Source organism: Myotis yumanensis, unplaced genomic scaffold (genome assembly GCF_028538775.1).
Source record: "Myotis yumanensis isolate MYYU_CA2020_CCGP unplaced genomic scaffold, mMyoYum1.0.hap1 SCAF_11, whole genome shotgun sequence".
NCBI classification, from domain to species: Eukaryota; Metazoa; Chordata; class Mammalia; order Chiroptera; family Vespertilionidae; genus Myotis; species Myotis yumanensis.
Genome location: NW_027223762.1, coordinates 9,584,636 through 9,602,697, shown reverse-complemented (window position 1 = coordinate 9,602,697; position 18,062 = coordinate 9,584,636). Strand labels below are relative to the sequence as shown.

General features: G+C 38.3%; 1 protein-coding gene across 4 annotated transcripts in view; it reads left to right on the top strand.

Moving 5' to 3' along the window:
• Window positions 1-18,062, top strand: part of ATAD2B (ATPase family AAA domain containing 2B) — a 120,831-nt gene that overhangs the window by 94,513 nt on the left and 8,256 nt on the right. For all 4 annotated transcript variants that reach the window (XM_070428758.1, XM_070428759.1, XM_070428757.1 and 1 more), the window contains exons 23-25: window positions 9,625-9,747; window positions 13,160-13,291; window positions 16,092-16,775. In XM_070428758.1, coding sequence (XP_070284859.1) covers window positions 9,625-9,747; window positions 13,160-13,291; window positions 16,092-16,775 — 939 coding nt within the window. The remainder of the gene's footprint in view (window positions 1-9,624; window positions 9,748-13,159; window positions 13,292-16,091; window positions 16,776-18,062) is intronic.

The window sequence follows — 18,062 nt, the reverse complement described above, 5'->3', positions numbered from 1 at the left end:
ATATCATAATTTACACTGCCAAAATACTACTTGCTTTTTATAGCAAATCAAAGAGTTAAGAGATGGTTTTAGAAAAAATTAAAATCTTTTTACCAAACCTGTAAAATTTCTCCATTAGAAATAAATAATATTAGCAGTTGGTTGTATATATTTTATTATTAATCAAACAGAAATAAGCAAGTGTGGAATACGGGTATTATCTTGCGTGTGTTTAAGAACTATACATTATATATAAACCTGCAACTTAAAGGGTGGCCTCTTTGTTTAGACATCATTATGGGATGATCTTTATGAGATGTTTTTATCTTGATCCATCGTGGTCACAGAGTAGCCTTTTCTGATGTTGGTTAAATTTGTGTATGTTTGACTTGAGTAGACCAAGGCCTAGCTGATAGTGCCAGGCCAGCTCCCAGCTGACAAGGGCCAATATTCTTTTTTTCATTCTAGTGAGAATTCTGTTTCTTCAACAGATGATATACATGTAAGATGCTTTCTATTTTTAAAAAATTCATTTTTGTTTCAGTTATCTAAAGATATTTAGAATACAGTTTTGCTCTATGTGTGTATTTAAGGGCAGTGGTCCACAACTCAGGCCACATGTTAGAATGACCTGGATTTCTCATTTCCACATGAAATTGTTTTTTTTTTGGGGGGGGCCCTAAATTTAGACCATAATAAATCACATATCCTAATTCCAAGATGCAGAATAAAATTTTACATAGCTGCACTTGGTATCTAACAGTTCTTAAGCGTTCTATTATTTGTTTAGTTTCTTTTTTACTTTCTATTAAATATATCACATAAAAATTCATGAAGATAAAAACAAAGAAGAAAATTAAAGTTATCTATAATTTCATTACCTAGTGTTCTGCCTCTCCCCTTCCCTGCCTCCCTCTCTTTTTCATACTCATTATATATGGAATGCATGCATGCATAATATATATATATTTTTTAAAGATTTTTATTGATTTTTTACAGTATTTTATTGATTTTTTACAGAGAGGAAGGGAGAGAAATAGAGAGTTAGAAACATCGATGAGAGAGAAACATCGATCAGCTGCCTCCTGCACATCCCCCATTGGGGATGTGCCCGCAACCCAGGTACATGCCCTTGACCGGAATCGAACCTGGGACCTTTCAGTCCGCAGGCCGACGCTCTATCCACTGAGCCAAACCGGCTTCGGCAGCATATTTTTACTAAAATGAAAATACAATTTTTATAAACTTAGTCATTCATATAATATTTGGTGAAAAGTTTATGAATTTTATATATTTTTACTGTATTATTTGAATCATACAGACATGCTATAATAGCTAATACCCTATTGTTGGATATACTAGATTTTTTTTAGATTTTTCTTGTGATATAAAATTGATAGATATCTTTATATTATAATTTTGTACACATCCCTAATTATTTTCTTAGAATAAATTTCTTAAAGTGAAATTTTTGAATCAAAAAAGATGTATCTTTTGTAGGTCATTTAATCTGGAATCTTACATTTTTCTCACAATTTCCCACTTCTCCCAGCAATATCATGGCAACTATTAGCCAAAATAGCCATTTTCTTCAGTGTAGATGGCATCTGCAGCAGCCACAGTTGGGCAGTGAAGAATGGGCTGATGTCAGCCTCACTTGATCCCCTTGCTGGTCCTTGGTGAGGGTACAACCTTCACAATTGCTGTATAGTTGCCTTGAGCAGTATGTGAGAGCACTGGAGTGTCTACACCCTTAGCCGGTCCGGTCAGTTTTTGAAGACACAAAGGTTGCTGAAACTGTGTAGCAGGTGATGAGAGCTTGTGCTTTAGGCTTTAATCTCAGATCTCTTGCCTAGTTCTTTAACTTGATCAAGTTAAGCCCTGTAAATTTTTGTTCCTTATCTGCAAAATAGGGATAATTATAGTACTTTCCTCATTGGGATGGTTGTAAGGATTATGTGAGAACATTTATTAGGTTAAACTTTATGAAGTCACCATTTTCATATGGTTCAACCTAAATATGTTATGCCCTTAGGACAGTGCCTGGGATGTGGTAAGTGTTCCATAAAGGTTAGTTCATATTTTTATCCTCGTTATCATTATTGTTGTTTAAATTGGACTTTAATTTTTATAAATTGGTTTCTTAGTGGATACTGCATACTTGCATTAGAATGACCCTTTATACTTTATTCTCATTCCATTCCTTGAACCACATTTAAAATTCATTCTTATTTTGTAACAAAAATTTGGGACTGATAGTGGAAAATGAATTTGAGTGGTTAGAGAAAGCCAGTTGAGAAGATCAATACAGGTATTTTCCCCTGTGTAACTTAATTACAACCACATTGAAATAATATTGCTCTTAAGAAAGAAGCAATGATTTCTGGTGCATAACAACCTTTTACTACAGAATGCAGTTGTATAATGAAAAAATATGGCTCTCTCAGAGTTGACATGGTACATTTGTAACTTTACTCCTTCACTGTTTTAGATGCAAAAATTCAAAAAGCATGATTTGGTTCTGTTCAGATTATTTCATATCTATAGTCATGAGGCCTTTTTTTTTTCTTCATAGCAATAGAACCACTTGTTATGTATTAGAAAAACAACCTCAGGGTCTGTTGTGTAGCAAGTGGAAATTACATGAATGTTGTATTACTTTTACAAGCTCCCATGAGTATTTGAAAGCTTACAGTGTTCTGTTTTGCCGAATAGTTAGCCATTTGGGAAAATAACTAGCATATACACAGAAGACAAAAGCCAACCTTTTGAAAGCTATCTATGTTACCTAAGTGTTCACCCAGATTCTCTCCCTTGAGCATGATGTGGACAGAAATGAAATATGTTAGCCAGAGAATTTTAATTTGTAGGTTCTAAGCGTGACCAGTATCAGATATTTGACCATAATTATTATCTTATAGATGTGATGTATGATGTTCAACTGTTTCTCATTCTTTGTCTTTATGGCATCCCTTCTCTAGCCCTCAAGCACATATCATTATTTAGCTAATTTTGCTGGAATTTTAGCTTTAATCTTGTAGTCTTCTCAAAATCTTCTATTTTGGACCAATTACTTAGGAATAAAGTCCACAGATTCACCCTCCCTTTTGGAGCCCTCTATGAGAGGCTGTGCTTCAGCCAAACTCATTCATATTTTCTTTAGTATTTGCAAGTACCATGTACTAGTTACTGAGCTGGATGCTTACAAAACAAAGATGAATATGATAGTCCTTGCCTTTTGATATAGAGATGTTCAGATCACTAAATACCTGCTGAATAATTACTAGGAGACAGACATTACGCTATGTCATGGTATTAGGGCTTCCATAACAAAATATCACAGGTGGCTTAAACAATAGATATTTATTTTCTCATAGGCCTGGAGGCTTAACGTCCAAAATCAATGTGTCTGCAGTTTTGTTTTTCCTGAGACCCTCTCCTTCGCTTGCAGATGGCTATCTTCTTGTTGTGTCCTCACATGTTCTTTTCTTTGTGCACATGCACCCTTGGGTATCCAAATTTCCTCCTCTTATAAGGACACAAATCAGATTGGGTTAGGGCCCATTCATATGACCTTCTTTTACCTTAATTATCTCTTTGAAGGCTCTATTCCATATACAGTCACATTGTGAGGTACTGGGGTTTAGAGCTTCAACATATGACTTTTTTGGGGGGGGGGCAGCGCGCGGATGGGGACACAGTTTAGCCCATAATCCCTGCTATCTAAAAACTCACTATTTTATAGTAATGACAAATATCTAACTACTAATAATTATAATAGATTATTAAGCTATATATAAAGATAGTCCCGAGGTGACAGTTACACATTTTGTCTTGAGGTGGCAGCAGATGATTGTAATGCAGTTTCATAAGTCTGTATTAGAAATATGTACATAGTGTGAGTGGAGTACAGAGATGAAGACACTGCCTGGAGATGAACGGATTAGGAGAGGCATTCATCCTAGCCTGAGAGAAGAGATATATAAGTAGGGTACAAAGGTATAGAAGAGGTAATATAGCCGGAGAAAGAGATATATAAGTAGGGTACAAAGGTATAGAAGAGGTAATATAGCTGGTAATATAGCCAGAGTGCCTGTGGAGGAATGGTAGGAAATTCACCCATTTCCCTATCAGCTTGAAAACATAGCTACTTCTGCTGTTAAAAAGAAGGAACTCCTACCATTTGCAACATCATGGATGGAACTGGAGAGCATTATGCTAAGTGAAACAAGCCAGTCAATGAAGGAAAAATACCACATGATCTCACTCATTCATGGATAATAAAGACCATTACAAACTTTTGAACAATAATAGATACAGAGGCAGAGCTGCCTCAAACTGATTGTCAAACTGCAGTGGGAAGGCCAGAGAGAGTTGGGGGGCAGGAGGGAGGGGAGTAAGAGATCAACCGAAGGACTTGTATGCATGCATATAAGCATAACTAATGGACATAAGACACTGGGGGGTAAGGGAGGGTAGGGGTTTGTCAAGGGCGGGGGGGAAAAAAGGACACTTATGTAATACCCTTTGTAATACCTTAAGCGAAAAAAAAAAAAAAAAAAAAAAAGAAAACATAGCTACTTCTAAGGATGTTCATTGTAGTTTCCTGTTGTAGCTAAAATTTGAAGCAACTTAAAATATTCAGCAGTAGAGCAGTAGTTCTCAAAATTAAGGTACATCCTACTTTGGATTATTACACAACTATTTAAATTTGGTTTTCAAAGAATGAAGAAAAGAAAAACACAACAGAATATGTGAAAAAACAAGTTTGAAAACATTGGATATCAGGAAACAAAGTAAAGTGATTCCCAAAAGATGAGAAATGAACAAGTTGAGCACTATAGTTGCCTGGAAAGTTTCCAGACTGTGGCATGGGAAGGAAGAACCTAGGCAGAACCTAGAATTCATCCTTAAGAAAATAGACAGAGCTGGGAATGTAAGGAGGCCAAAGCAGGCAATGTTTTCAAGGCAAAGTACCAGAAAGAAGCAAGCTGTGTGGAGAGAGCACTCTGGAGATGTGCAGACCTTCCTCCAGGCGTGAATTAAACTGATTAGTGTGCACGCGAGGGAACCACCTGAGACAGAAAGAAAGGGGTGCTCTTTGAAGCTTACCAGGGCTGGCAATAATGCAGCAAATAGTTAGAGCTAATGAGCCAACAAGGAGATCAAATATATAATAACAAAAGCGTAATATGCTAATTAGGCTGGACGTCCTTCTGGATGACCTTCTGGATGAAGCCGGGGCTGTGAGGGAAGCTGGTGCCAGCAGCCGAGGGAAGGAAGGCCTACCCTTGCACGAATTTTGTGCATCGGGCCTCTAGTGAGTAATAAAGAAAATATACAATCCAAAAGAAGCGGAAAAAAAAGAAAAGGAGAATAAATAACCAAGTTCATAATCACATAAATGACATTAAAAGTAAATGATCTAGGCACATCCAAGATGGTGGCAGAGTAGATGGATGTTACACTCACCTTTTCCCAGGGCCAAACTGTAATTATAGCTAAAACATAGAATAATCATCCTGAATAACCAACTGAAGACTAGCTGAAGAGAAGTCTTATCAAGGATTTACAGAAGAAGCCACATCGAGACTGGTAGGAAGGGTGGAGATGTGAAAAGGACTGGTTCTGCTCCCATGGGCAGCAGCTGAGATACTGGAGGGCTATCTCAGCTGCAAAGATTCCCCCTGGGGAACGTGGGGTCTCAACCCCAAGCCGGTTTCCCCAGCCCCAAGCACCAGAGCTAGGAAGAGGTGGCCAGGTAACATCTGGCTGTAAAAATCAGCTGGGATTCTGTCTGCCAGGAGGAGACAGCAATCTGCTAAAGACATAGGCACCCTCTTAAAAGACTCAAGCACAAAATTTCATACGCAGCCATCACCCCGGGCTTTGGCAGAGGAAGGGCAAAGTGGACTAGAGTCACATGAGGAGAGACTGGGGTATATGGCTCTGGGAAGAGAGCAGAAGGGACAGCTGTCAGGACCCCTGTGCGTACTCCCTCTTCCACACCACAGGCACGAGCAAATTGGACAATCTGGACAAAATGGGTAAATTCCTAGAAACATATAATTTTCCAAAACTGAATCAGGGAGAATTAGAAAATCTGAATAGACACATTACAACCAGTGAAATTGAAGCAGTAATAAAAAACTCCTAGGCAACAAAAGTCCTGGACTAGATGGCTTCACAGTTCAATTTTACCAAACATTCAAAGAAGAACTAACGCCTGTCCTTCTCAAAGTATTCCAAAAAATTCAAGAGGAGGGAAGATTCCTAAGCTCATTTTACAAGGCCAGCCTTATCCTAATTCTAAAACCAGATAAAGTCACTCCAAAGAAAGAAAATTATAGGCCAATATCCCTGATGAACATAGATGCTAAAATCCTCAACAAAATATTAGTAAACCAGATCCAGTAGTATGTTAAAAAGATCAGACACCATGGTCAAGTCGAATTTATTTCGAGGATGCAAGGTTGGTACAGTATTCACAAATTAATAAACATGATACACCACATAAATAAAATGAAGGATAAAAGCACATGATCATATTAATAAATGCAGAGAAGCATTTGATAAAAGCCGGTACTCACTTATGATAAAAACTCTCAGCAAAGTGGGAATAGAAGGAACATTAACTCAGTGTAATAAAGGCCATTTATGGGACAAACCCACAGCCAACATCATACTCAATGGGCAAAAACTACAAGCGTTTTCCTTAAGATCAGGAACAAGACAGGATGACTGCTTTCACCACTCTTTTTTTTAAAAAAAAAAGAGAGGAAGGGAGAGGGATAGAGAGTTAGAAACATCGATGAGAGAGTAACATCGATTAAACTGCCTCCTGCACACTCCCGGGTACATGCCCTTGACCAGAATCGAAGCTGGGACCCTTCAGTCCACAGGCCGATGCTCTATCCACTGAGCCAAACCGGTTAGGGCTGCTTTCACCACTCTTATTCAACATAGTACTGGAAGTCCTGGCCACAGCAATCAGACAAGAAGGAGAAATAAAAGGCATCTAAATTGGAAGGAAGAAGTAAAACTCATTATTTGTAGATGACATGATACTATATATAGAAAACAGTATTGTCTGTGGCTGCTTTTATGCTACAAGGGCAACTTCGAGTACTTGCCAGAGATCCTATGGCCTGTGGAGTCAAGATATTTACTCTGGCCCTATACAGAAAAACTTGCTGATGCCTGGCCTAGACATCCCAAATAAAGGCGGAGATGATCAGACTGGATAAAAAAAGCAAAGACCCCACTATATGCTGCTTAGTGTGTCAGTGTAGGAGACTAACACACTACCTGCTGTGCCAATGAGGCTCCTTTACAAGAAACCCACTTTAAATACAAAGCTACAAAGAGATTAAAAGAGAAGTACGAAAAGGATACATTCTAATACCACGGCAAAGGAAAGCTGGTATGGTTATATAAATACCAATATAGATTTCAGACCAAAGAATATTACCTGGGATAAAAAGGATTATTTCATAATCATCAAATAGAAATAACAGGTGCAAACATTTGTGCCTCTGATAACAGAGCCTTAAAATTCATTAAGCAAAAACTGACAAAACTGCAAAGAGATATATAGATACAATTAAACACTAAGGTCTTTTGAAGATGTTCATTTAAGTCATGTTACTTTCCTCCTCAGATATTTTCAATGACTTTTCATTGCTCTCTTAGGATAAAATCTAAAAGCCTTTAAATATGACCAGATTCCTGTTTGCCTCTTGCTTATTGTGTTCTAAGCACCCAGGGTATCTTTCATTTTCTTAGAATATCTGAGATGTTTTTACTCCAGAACTTTCTCACATAGTATTTTCTGAACCTGCCACTGGTTATTCTCTGCTCTGTCAGTGGCTGCTTCAATGTATGCTCGTCTCAGCTTAAATGCCACTGTTTCAGAGAATCTCTTCCTGACCTGTCCAATCTCAGTTGGCACCCACACCAATACCTTGTAGGTTTTTATCCTAGCTGTTATGTAGAGGTTTTGGGGTGGGGGTGGGGAGGTGTTTATATGTGTGTCTGAGAGATTACTTGGTTAATGCCTCCTTTCTGTAGTAGTCTGAAAAGCTCTTGGAAAGTGGAGAAATGTCTGCTTTGTTCACCACTGTGAAGCCGTCACATGACTCAGTTCCTGGTACAGTTGACAGTATTTATTGAATGAATGTTTAGAGATATGTACTGGAAGGAAATACACCAGTGGTTGCCTTTTGAGTACTGCATGTTTGTTTTTGTAAGATTTCCATAATGAACTATGACTTTCTGATACGAAAATTATCCTATATAATAAAAGGGTAATATGCAAATCGACCAAACAGTGGAAGGACTGGTTGCTATGATGCGCCTGTCCACCTGGGGGCAGGCGCTCAGTGCAGGAGCTGTCCCCTGGTGGTCAGTGCACTCCCACAGTGGGAGCGCCGCTCAGCCAGAAGCCTGGCTGGTAACTGGCAAGCGCAGCAGCCCGCCTCCGCCACAGTGCTAAGGATGTCCATCAGTCGAACATCCCCCGAGGGCTCCCGGTCTGTGAAAGGGCTCAGGCTAGGCTGAGGGCTTCCCCCCACCCCCCTGCATGAATGTCGTGCACCGAATGTCGTGCATCGGGCCTCTGGTAATTAAAATGTCTTTATCTTTATACTTTTTGCTTTTACTAGAGATGAAAAGGCTGATGTTATTTTGAGATTTTGGGTTCTAGTTTTTGATACTGTTACAAAATAAGTGTCTTTGCTATATTTACTTGGCTTTTAATATCTCAGAGCTGCAAGCTCTAGGTGGCACTGTTTACATTGTATTGCTTATGAATGAGGATTTCTGGATTAGTGTAAAACTGAGAACCTTCTTTTAGTACAGCTTACCTACAAGAAAGTATTTCTCCCCTGGATCTACCTACAATTTCTATACCATCTTACATTCTTTAGCTTAGGGTATCTTGCTGTATTTGCCTGTTTCTGTCACAGTTTTTAAAGGTCACCCTTACTTAGGGTCATTATATTCTTCAGCACAGTTTTGACCAGTTTTCACTTATGAAGAAAATTATGTAAGAATATCTGAATTCTCAGTATCCATCTACAGGAAGGGTGGGAAGTGGTTTTTCTGCCAAGGGCCATTTGGATATTTACAACATCATTCTCGGGCCATACAAAATGATCAATTTAAAAAATTAGTGTGCTATATTTGCTCAGACATTTAATTAACTCACTCCTAATGCCTTGGCAGGGCCAGACCAAGTGATTTTGCAGGCCTCATATGGCCTGCAGGCTGGGCGTTCCCCACTCCTGATATGGGAACGCTGGTACTGGGCATATGGTGAATACCCTAAATCTTTTAAACATTTTTATTGAAAATCATACATTTTAAAATCATATATGTAAAACAAAGCCTTATATCTTTGAGGTAATGACTTCTTAAATAGACTTAGTACTTTGAAATTCTAGAAGTGTAGTTTTCAGAGAATTATCAACTTCATTGAGTAGCTTATTATGTTTATATTTTACTCATCATTTAAATAAACTTCTCACCTAGAAATGCTTTTTACACTATTATTTAAATGTTCGTATTCCTTCTCTTTTTAAAGTGCCCTTATTTAATGTCATTTCATTTGTACATGTAATAAATGTATACCAATTTTTTTAACAGATAAAATAATTAGACACAGGGCTTGTACCCTGAAGGATACTGCACATGCCATCATTGCAGCTGAACTGGATCCAGAATTTAATAAACTCTGTGAAGAAATTAAGGAAGCAAGAATAAAAAGAGGTAAGCTATAGAAATGAACTTGCTGCTAAAGATGAATCATTGAATATCATTGAATGTTGTTTCTTTAGGGTTCCTGATATTGTGAAAAAAATGTATTTTGATGCACAGTTTTTACTTAATTTCTGATACTGATATGTGTCATGCAAATTCTCTGATATTTAAAAACTTTACTTCCTGTGAAAGTTTTAGTGCAATAGCGCAAATTGCTGAAATAAAGTGCTTTGTACTGAAATTTCTTTTGCAGGAATTTATCTTTGTTAATTATTGATTTCTGTTCTTAATGTTTTTCATACCTGAAGAGGGTTTATTTTTCATGAGTTTATACCCAATACTGGTACTTTTTTTTTTTAATTAAAAAAAATATATTTTATTGATTTTTCAGAGAGGAAGGGAGAGGGATAGAGAGTTAGAAACATTGATGAGAGAGAAACATCAATCAGCTGTCTCCTGCACACCCCCTACTGGAGATGTGCCCACAACCAAGTACATGCCCTTGACCGAAATCAAACCCGGGACCCCTCAGTCCGCAGGCCAACACTCTACCCACTGAGCCAAACCAGTCAGGGTAATACTGGTACTTTTTGTCCTATTGAACTTTATGGACAATTTTGTTAATATAAACAATAATTAGCGAATGTGGTTTGTTCATTCACTAAAAAATCCTGTCTTTGAGAAACTCACACTTTAGTAGGAGAAAGAGTGAAATGTAAAACAAATCAAGTGCAGTGTGGTGTATGCACTTGTTGAAGTGTGTTTATAGCACAGGGCTGAGACCTCCTGGTAGGGGACCAGGCATTTAAAAAAAATATATTTTATTGATTTTTTACAGAGAGGACGGGAGAGGGATAGAAAGTTAGAAACATAGATGAGAGAGAAACATCGATTAGCCACCTCCCGCACACCCCCCACTGGGGATGTGCCCACAACCAAGGTACATGCCCTTGACTGGAATTGAACCTGGGACCTTTCAGTCCGCAGGCTGACGCTCCATCCACTGAGCCAAACCGGTTAGGGCGGGGGACCAGGCATTTTGATCAGAGTTTGGGGAAGGAAATAGGAGTGTTGTCTCTAGTGGAGTAGAGAAAGGTGGTGGTGACAGAGGAGGAGGAGGTATTTTAAGCACAGCAAACAGTAGCTTGTATAAAGGCACAGATGTGAAATCACGTGGTATATTAGAAGAACTGCAAACTGTTTGGTATTGCTGAAGATGTAGAGTTGTGAGATTTAGAGCTCAAGAAGTGGACTGGGTCCAGGGCACTGAAATAATGAAGAAGCTTTTCTTCTACTTCCTTAGAGGCCTTTCCTGGCCACCTAATCTCATTAGGCCCTGGTCATCATTAGCACTTGGCATTTTGTTGTTGTTGTTGTCTCTCCCTTCCTTATTTAGTGCTGGGAATGTCATGCTTATAGCTCTACTGCAGTCCCCAGAACTATGTCTGATATGCAACAGGTTTATAAATACTTGAATGAATCGATGCCATGCTGAGGAGCTTGGACTTTATCCTACAGACCAGTGTTCTTCAAAATGGTGTGTCTATTACCCACATTGGCTTGGTCCTAGTAAATTAAATTCTCAGAAAGTAGTAAGGTTGAGAGCTCAGCCCTTGAACAACTGTTCAAGAGATTTCTTTATACACTAAAGTTTGAGAACCATTGCCATAGTCAGTAGGAGTCATTGAAGTATTTTAAGCACCGGAATGAATTGGTAAATTGCTTTGGCAGCAGGAAATAGCAAGGGCTCAGTGTGGAGGGTAGGGAGATGAGAGACCAGTTAAGAAACTGTTGGAGCCAGTTTAGAAAACAGTTTGGCAGATCTAAAAAGTTAAACATAGCATTTACCATATGACCCAGTGATTCTACTCCTAGGAATCTACTCCAGAGCAATGAAAACATATGTCCACATAAAGACTTATACACGAATATTCATAGCAGCATTAATCACAGAAACTAAAGTCTGGAAATAACCCAAATGTCTGTCAGCTGGTATGTGGGTAAGAAAATAGGGTGTGTCACATAATGCCACACTGCTCAGCCATAAAAAGGAACAAAGTACTGGGACATGCTACAACATAGGTGAACTACAGAAACATTTGTTAAGTGAAACAGTCCAGTCAGAAAAAACCACATATTGTACGACTCCATTTATATGAAATACTCACAAAAAGGCAAGCCATAGAGACAAAAAGCGGATTAGTGGTTGTCTGCGATAGCTAAAATTGGGTTGCTGTGGTGGTTGCACAGTGCTGTAAATTTACTAAAAATCATTTAACTGTATGCTTAAAATGAGTGATTTTTATGTTATGTAAATTGAACTTTAAAACTGTTGTGGGTAACAGCTTTTGGAGTAGTTCAGAGTTTTAATTAGTGAAATGGGGATGAGGATAGAATTAATATGAGGGATGTGACTGGAAGGAAGGAAGGGCAGGAAGAGTCAAGATTGGCCATGTTACTGGTTTAATGACTTAGTAGATGCTAATACCGCCAGTAGAGATAGGGAATATATAAGAAGGAACAGGTGTTTTTGTTGGGAAAGATATTTGACATGACTTTAGAATATCCAGTTGGAGATATCAAATAGGTAGTTGGATATATGGATTAGAAAAGGTCAAGAGATGTTTGGGCTAAAGATGTGGATTTGGGAATCTTCTATATATATAAAAGGCTAATGTGCAAAGTGTCCCCTCGGAAGTTCGACTGGGAGACCGGGACTTCAATCGCTTGCTATTATGTATGCTGACCACTAGGGGGTGGCATGGAATGAAGGAAGGCCCCAGTCAGCAGCCGGGGAAGGGAGGCCCCAGGGACCATACCTGTGCACTAATTTCATGCACCGGGCCTCTAGTTATTATATAATGGTAGTAGAAGCTGAAGGCATGAAGGATACTTTGTGGTGGAAGGTGTTGATTAGAGTGAGAAGAAAAAGGATTCCAGAGACAACCCTGGCAAACATCAACATTTAAGGATCACATAGAGCAAAGAAATCTAGTGAAAATTGAGATGGAATGGTTACTCTTATGAAGATCACTGCAATGTGATGTGATAGGCAGCTAATGTCAGATGGTATCAGTTCATGTGAATGGGGTTTACTGGCCCCAAAACACACATTCTAAGAGGCAAAAATCATAACTTTTAAACATTACATAATCTTATTGCTCCACAGTCATAAAAATGTGAAATGTGTCCCTTTTTAAGTGTAAGAATCGCCTGCCAAGTTATTTTATTTTTATGGTTTTATATCTAGTTTCCTTCCCATCTTAAAACAAAAGATAGTATTTTCATCCAAATTACAAACTGTCCAAGTATAATTAATGACTTTAAAACTTGGTTCTGTATTTCAGATGATTTTTTTAAAACCTGTTGGTTTATGTAGCTAGGAATATTTAAATAGGTGTTGCTTATCTTCTGCTTGCAGGCTTATCGGTAACAGCAGAACAAATAAATCCTCATGGTACTGGAGCTCGGAAGACAGAAACTAGAGTTGAAGAGGCATTTCGGCACAAACAAAGAAATCCAATGGATGCCTGGCACAACTCTGCAAATAAATGTGCGTGTATTTGAGATCATGTTATCCAGTAGTGGGAACAACTGAGAATGATGCGGATTTCTTAGGCACTGGGTACACAAAGCAAAGCGCTGCTGTTTTCCCACAGCTCTTTTAATCGTCTCTCTTTTCAGAGGTAAAGAGCTTGTGGGGTAAGAGGCTGAATCAGAAGTATATTTCTTTAGCCTTATTTGCTTTTTGCTATCCCCATTCAGTACTTGCTGTTGTAATTGAACTAGATTTGAATATTTTTAGTTCTAAACTTTGGTATTTGGATAGAGTTGTAGAGCCAATAGATTTTTTATCCACTCATCTGCAACCCCAGCCCCTTGCTGTATGCTATGCAGGATGTTGTCTTTATGGTTGAAAATGGAAACTGGCTGAAGAGAGTGGCTGATTTGACAGCAGGAAGTTGAGAGAATATTTTGTGCTCAGTTTGAAAAATTGGTACAACCTTCTTTATCTAGTTTTGTTCATGATGTATTTTTAGAGAAGGAATAGTCAGTGTTTAGGTTTTCATTTTTTCTTATTCATGGTGATCTAAAACAATTTCTAAATGATATGTTAATTAACATAGCATCTTTCTAATACAGTCCTGATGTTTTACTGAAGATAGCCATCCTTGAACGACCTATGCTGTTCTTCTGGTGTAAAGGTGTAATACTGCTCCAGCTGTCAGTAAGCTGGCCATCATATGTTCTTTCACAAGTGGCATTGCATTTGAATGAATGGGCCATACCTATCTTTTAGCTTATCCTCTTTGAGATAAGGCATTCATATATGAGAAAATTTGAAGGACTTAGTGGTGCATTTAGTTCCATGAAACTGATTAAAGTTATTTGGCCTAGTTGTACCTGGATTATGTAACACAACACTCTTAATTTAAAACTCAAAATCCTTTACATTCTCTGCACCTACTACAAATACTTACTAACTAAAACAGTTTTAAGTTCCTTTGAATATTAAAATGTTACTTTAAGCTAGCGGTCGCCAACCTTTCAGACCTCATGGACCACCAGTGGTCCCCCGGTTGGTGACAGCTGCTTTAAGCTGCAATTGAGTTTTGTTTTTTCTCACCAGTAGATGGCATATGTGACTCACCATTTGTCTGTTTTACATTAACTTACTTAAGTCATAAATCTAAATGTCTAAGGCAGAGTTGCTTTCCTAAGGTCTTAGTTTTGGAAACAAGCTCAGAGATGCTATAAAAATTGACTCTGAAGATTGTGCCTCTAAATGGGCTTTTCACACAAAGCATCCCTGAAAAAGGAAATAGTAAAATGTATACTCCTACCACATATTAGGGGCAATGGAGATTAGCAGCGACTAAAACAAAAATCCCTACTCTGGTAGAGCTTCTGTTTCTCTTACTCTACTAAAGCCATGCTAACTGTTAGAAGTAATTATATAAGGAGGGGGAAATTTTCTCTAGTTTGACCTCCCCTCAAATGAGAACATTTTCTCTGTTCTTAGCGCCAGCAGTAAATTTCTTTCAACAGGGCTTCTGGCCTTTGCTTAGTGTACCTCATACATATCAAGTAACTGGGCTGGCTCTTGAATGAGCAGAGGTCAGTCTCTTGCTCTGGAGTTTCATGGCTTAATGAGGAAAGAAGAGGGGAAGCATTAGTATATTTGGTTACATGGTTGGGGAATAAGTGAGGCCACAATGTCACGAGTAACTTATTAGGTAATAAAGACCTAACAGTTTGGAGCAGGTGTGGGGAACCTTTTATAGCCTTGGGGAAAGAAATGAATTATTTTTACCCTGATGGCTTTCAACCAACTAATATTTAGAATTTGGTGTTAGATACCAGAAGCGATAGGTATGGTGTTTAGTTTAACTAGTTTATAATTAATAACGTTTATATTTAATTTTTTAATGCATCTGTCCCAAATTGCAAAATAAGAGTTAACTTTTTGCTTATTTAAGGGACAGTGGGATAGACTTGCATATATGGGAAATGAAAGATTCCTGGGTCCATCATTACCTGGAAGTACCAGCTGTCTACTCAGAAAGCACATGATAGTTTCTAGCATCTAAGTATAGTCCCTACAACTTTGGTAGGTCTTTCTTTTCACATAACTGACCAAACATTTATTTTCAATGTTTTGTTAGTGTTGTTGTTGCCACCTTGATAGCAGAGGGCTTAATTTTTCTACATATTTTCAGAAATAACTTTGCAAGAAATTGGTGTTGCTAGGAGAACCGTTTGTGGTAGAGGAGGCTAATAGTTGGCAAACTGGATTGACCATACAACCTTCCTGGGGCTTCTCTCCATGACCATATTAACTGTGGTTTTTCTGTCTTCTGAAGTAGAGACAGTGGAGAGGTTTTTTGGAGATACCTATAACTATTCTGTCTCGACATACTGGATCATGCTTTGTTTCTTTTCATGGCAAAGCAAGCACCTTCCTGGTAGAATCTAGGACTGGCGCCCCAAATCTTCCAGGCAGACTGGGAGAGTGGTCTGTTCCTAAATGTGTATATTATATTCTGGGCTCCTGGATGTTAGGAATTAGGAACAGCTATTAATTGGAATCTAGGGTAATAGAAAAAAATTAATGCTGGGTAGTAAATAGGAAATAAATTTGACAGATTTTTATTCCCCAGAGTTCATCCCTGACTTCATATCCATTCCACTTGTAGTTCTGAGGATTAGTCAGCGAGAGTGTCAAGTAGTTTTTGCTTGTGTGTCACACTGGTATGGGTTTACTTTCTTTTGGGTCTTAGTTAATATACATTTGTAAAACAAGTATTGCATTCCAAGTTCTACATATATTTTTTTCCTTCCTTGTAAAATAGTTCGAGTTCGGAGAAAATCGAGGCGGCGATCACAGTGGGGTAAAGGAATTATTAAGAAAAGGAAAGTCAATAATTTAAAAAAAGATGAAGAGGACACCAAGTTTGCAGACTATGAGAATCATACGGAGGGCAGGAAATTGCTAGAGAACGGAGAATTTGAGGTGAGCACTGACTGCCATGAAGAAAATGGAGAGGAGACTGGAGACTTGTCTATGACTAATGATGAATCATCATGTGACGTCATGGACATGGACCAGGGGCAGAGGCTTAACAGTGGAGCGGGCACAAAGGAGAACTTTGCATCTACCGAAGAGGAAAGTTCCAATGAGTCTCTCCTTGTCCACAGCAGCAGTTCTCTGAATCCAGGACAGACTTCTGGGAAAGAGCCTTTCCTTAAAGGAAATTGTCTCAATGGCGAGGCCTCCACTGACAGTTTTGAAGGAGTTCCAGCTCTGGAGTGTCAGAACAGCAAAGCAGAAGTAGTTCCTTTCTGCAGTAATGGGGATAAATGTAGCTCTGAACAGAAGATTCTTCTGGAGGACCAGTCAAAAGAGAAACCAGAAGCTTCTAATGAAAATCGTGGAGATGATCCTGAGAAACTAGAAGCACTGGAATGTAGCAATAATGAGAAGATAGAACCTGGCCCCGATGTGGAGGTTAAAGACGCAGAACTGGATAAAGAAGGTAGAGATAATATTTTAATAAATCTTCTGAAGTTTTAAACTCCAGAGTTAATTAATTGCATATTTTGTCTAGCCCTCAGTAACAATGGCTGCCCAATAACTATACCCCTTTGAGAATCTGTTAGTTTTCTAGTTTCTAGTTTCCCTACAAAAGTGTGCATATACATACTACATTTTGGTGAACATTTCAAAAGGTTTATGATCCAGAATGCTTTGCTTTCCTGGCCACTTTCACTCTGGCTCCCACTTGATGATCATCCCTATCCTAATGGATTTATGACTAAAAGTTGAATACATCCACAGGTGTTAAGAAGATGGAGTTCTAACAAAAGAATTACTGGGATGGGGTGGGGTGGTTTGAGATGACTTAGATACTACAGCAGTGAGGTATATTCAAGTCATGTAGACACATTAAATTAGCACTCCTGTTCATTATAATCATGTGACTGAGCTAGGTACTTACACTCTCCAACCCTGTTTTTTCACTTGAGAATGGTGTCACTGCAGCGACCACATATGTCATGTATATTAATTGCCTCTCCTGGTACCTGGCATATTCTGAGGAATATTCATTCCAAACAATCACTGGTAGTTGAATCTGAGGGATGTTTAGCCTAAGAGGCTCCATTACTTTGTAGGGTCAGTGGTAGAGGAAGGCAGCAGAACCCTCGCTATCAAATTTGCCTTGTTATCTTGAAATTTTGTCTAAAAATTGTGCTCAGTTGTGTGGAATATACACTTTAGCCTGGGATTTGTATTAGGTGGAAAAAGGTTTTTGCTGACTGTTTTTTGAGCCTTCTAGGAGAATCAGAAAGTAGGAAGATATTACTCAAAGTCTCAGAATTCTTTTAATGGATAAAGAGAGATGTACTGTTCTTAAATATTATTTCTAAATAATTTTTTCTTCTATATTTAATAATAGAAAATAGTTTTAAGAGCTATATTTATTCTAGGCTGTCATATAGACAGAACTTAAAAAATGTGTTAAGCTAAGGTTAAGTAATGAATGGGACAGAGTGGAAAAAAGGGAGAGATCTACATGATCCAGCAGAATGGGTTTGAGGGAGGAGTCCTTTTTAATGCTACTTTGCTGTGAGATTTTAGTAAGCTTGCAGAAAAGATTTAAAAGGTTCAACTGGTGATTTAAAAGTGTTAAAGATATTTGTTGTGTCAAGCTTTACCTGACGTTCTCATTTGTAACTATCGGGGCAGTGTTACCTAACAGTGGTTCCTAATCGAAGTTCTCAGGCCTCTAGAAGGCAATGGATATAATAATGAGTATCAGTAT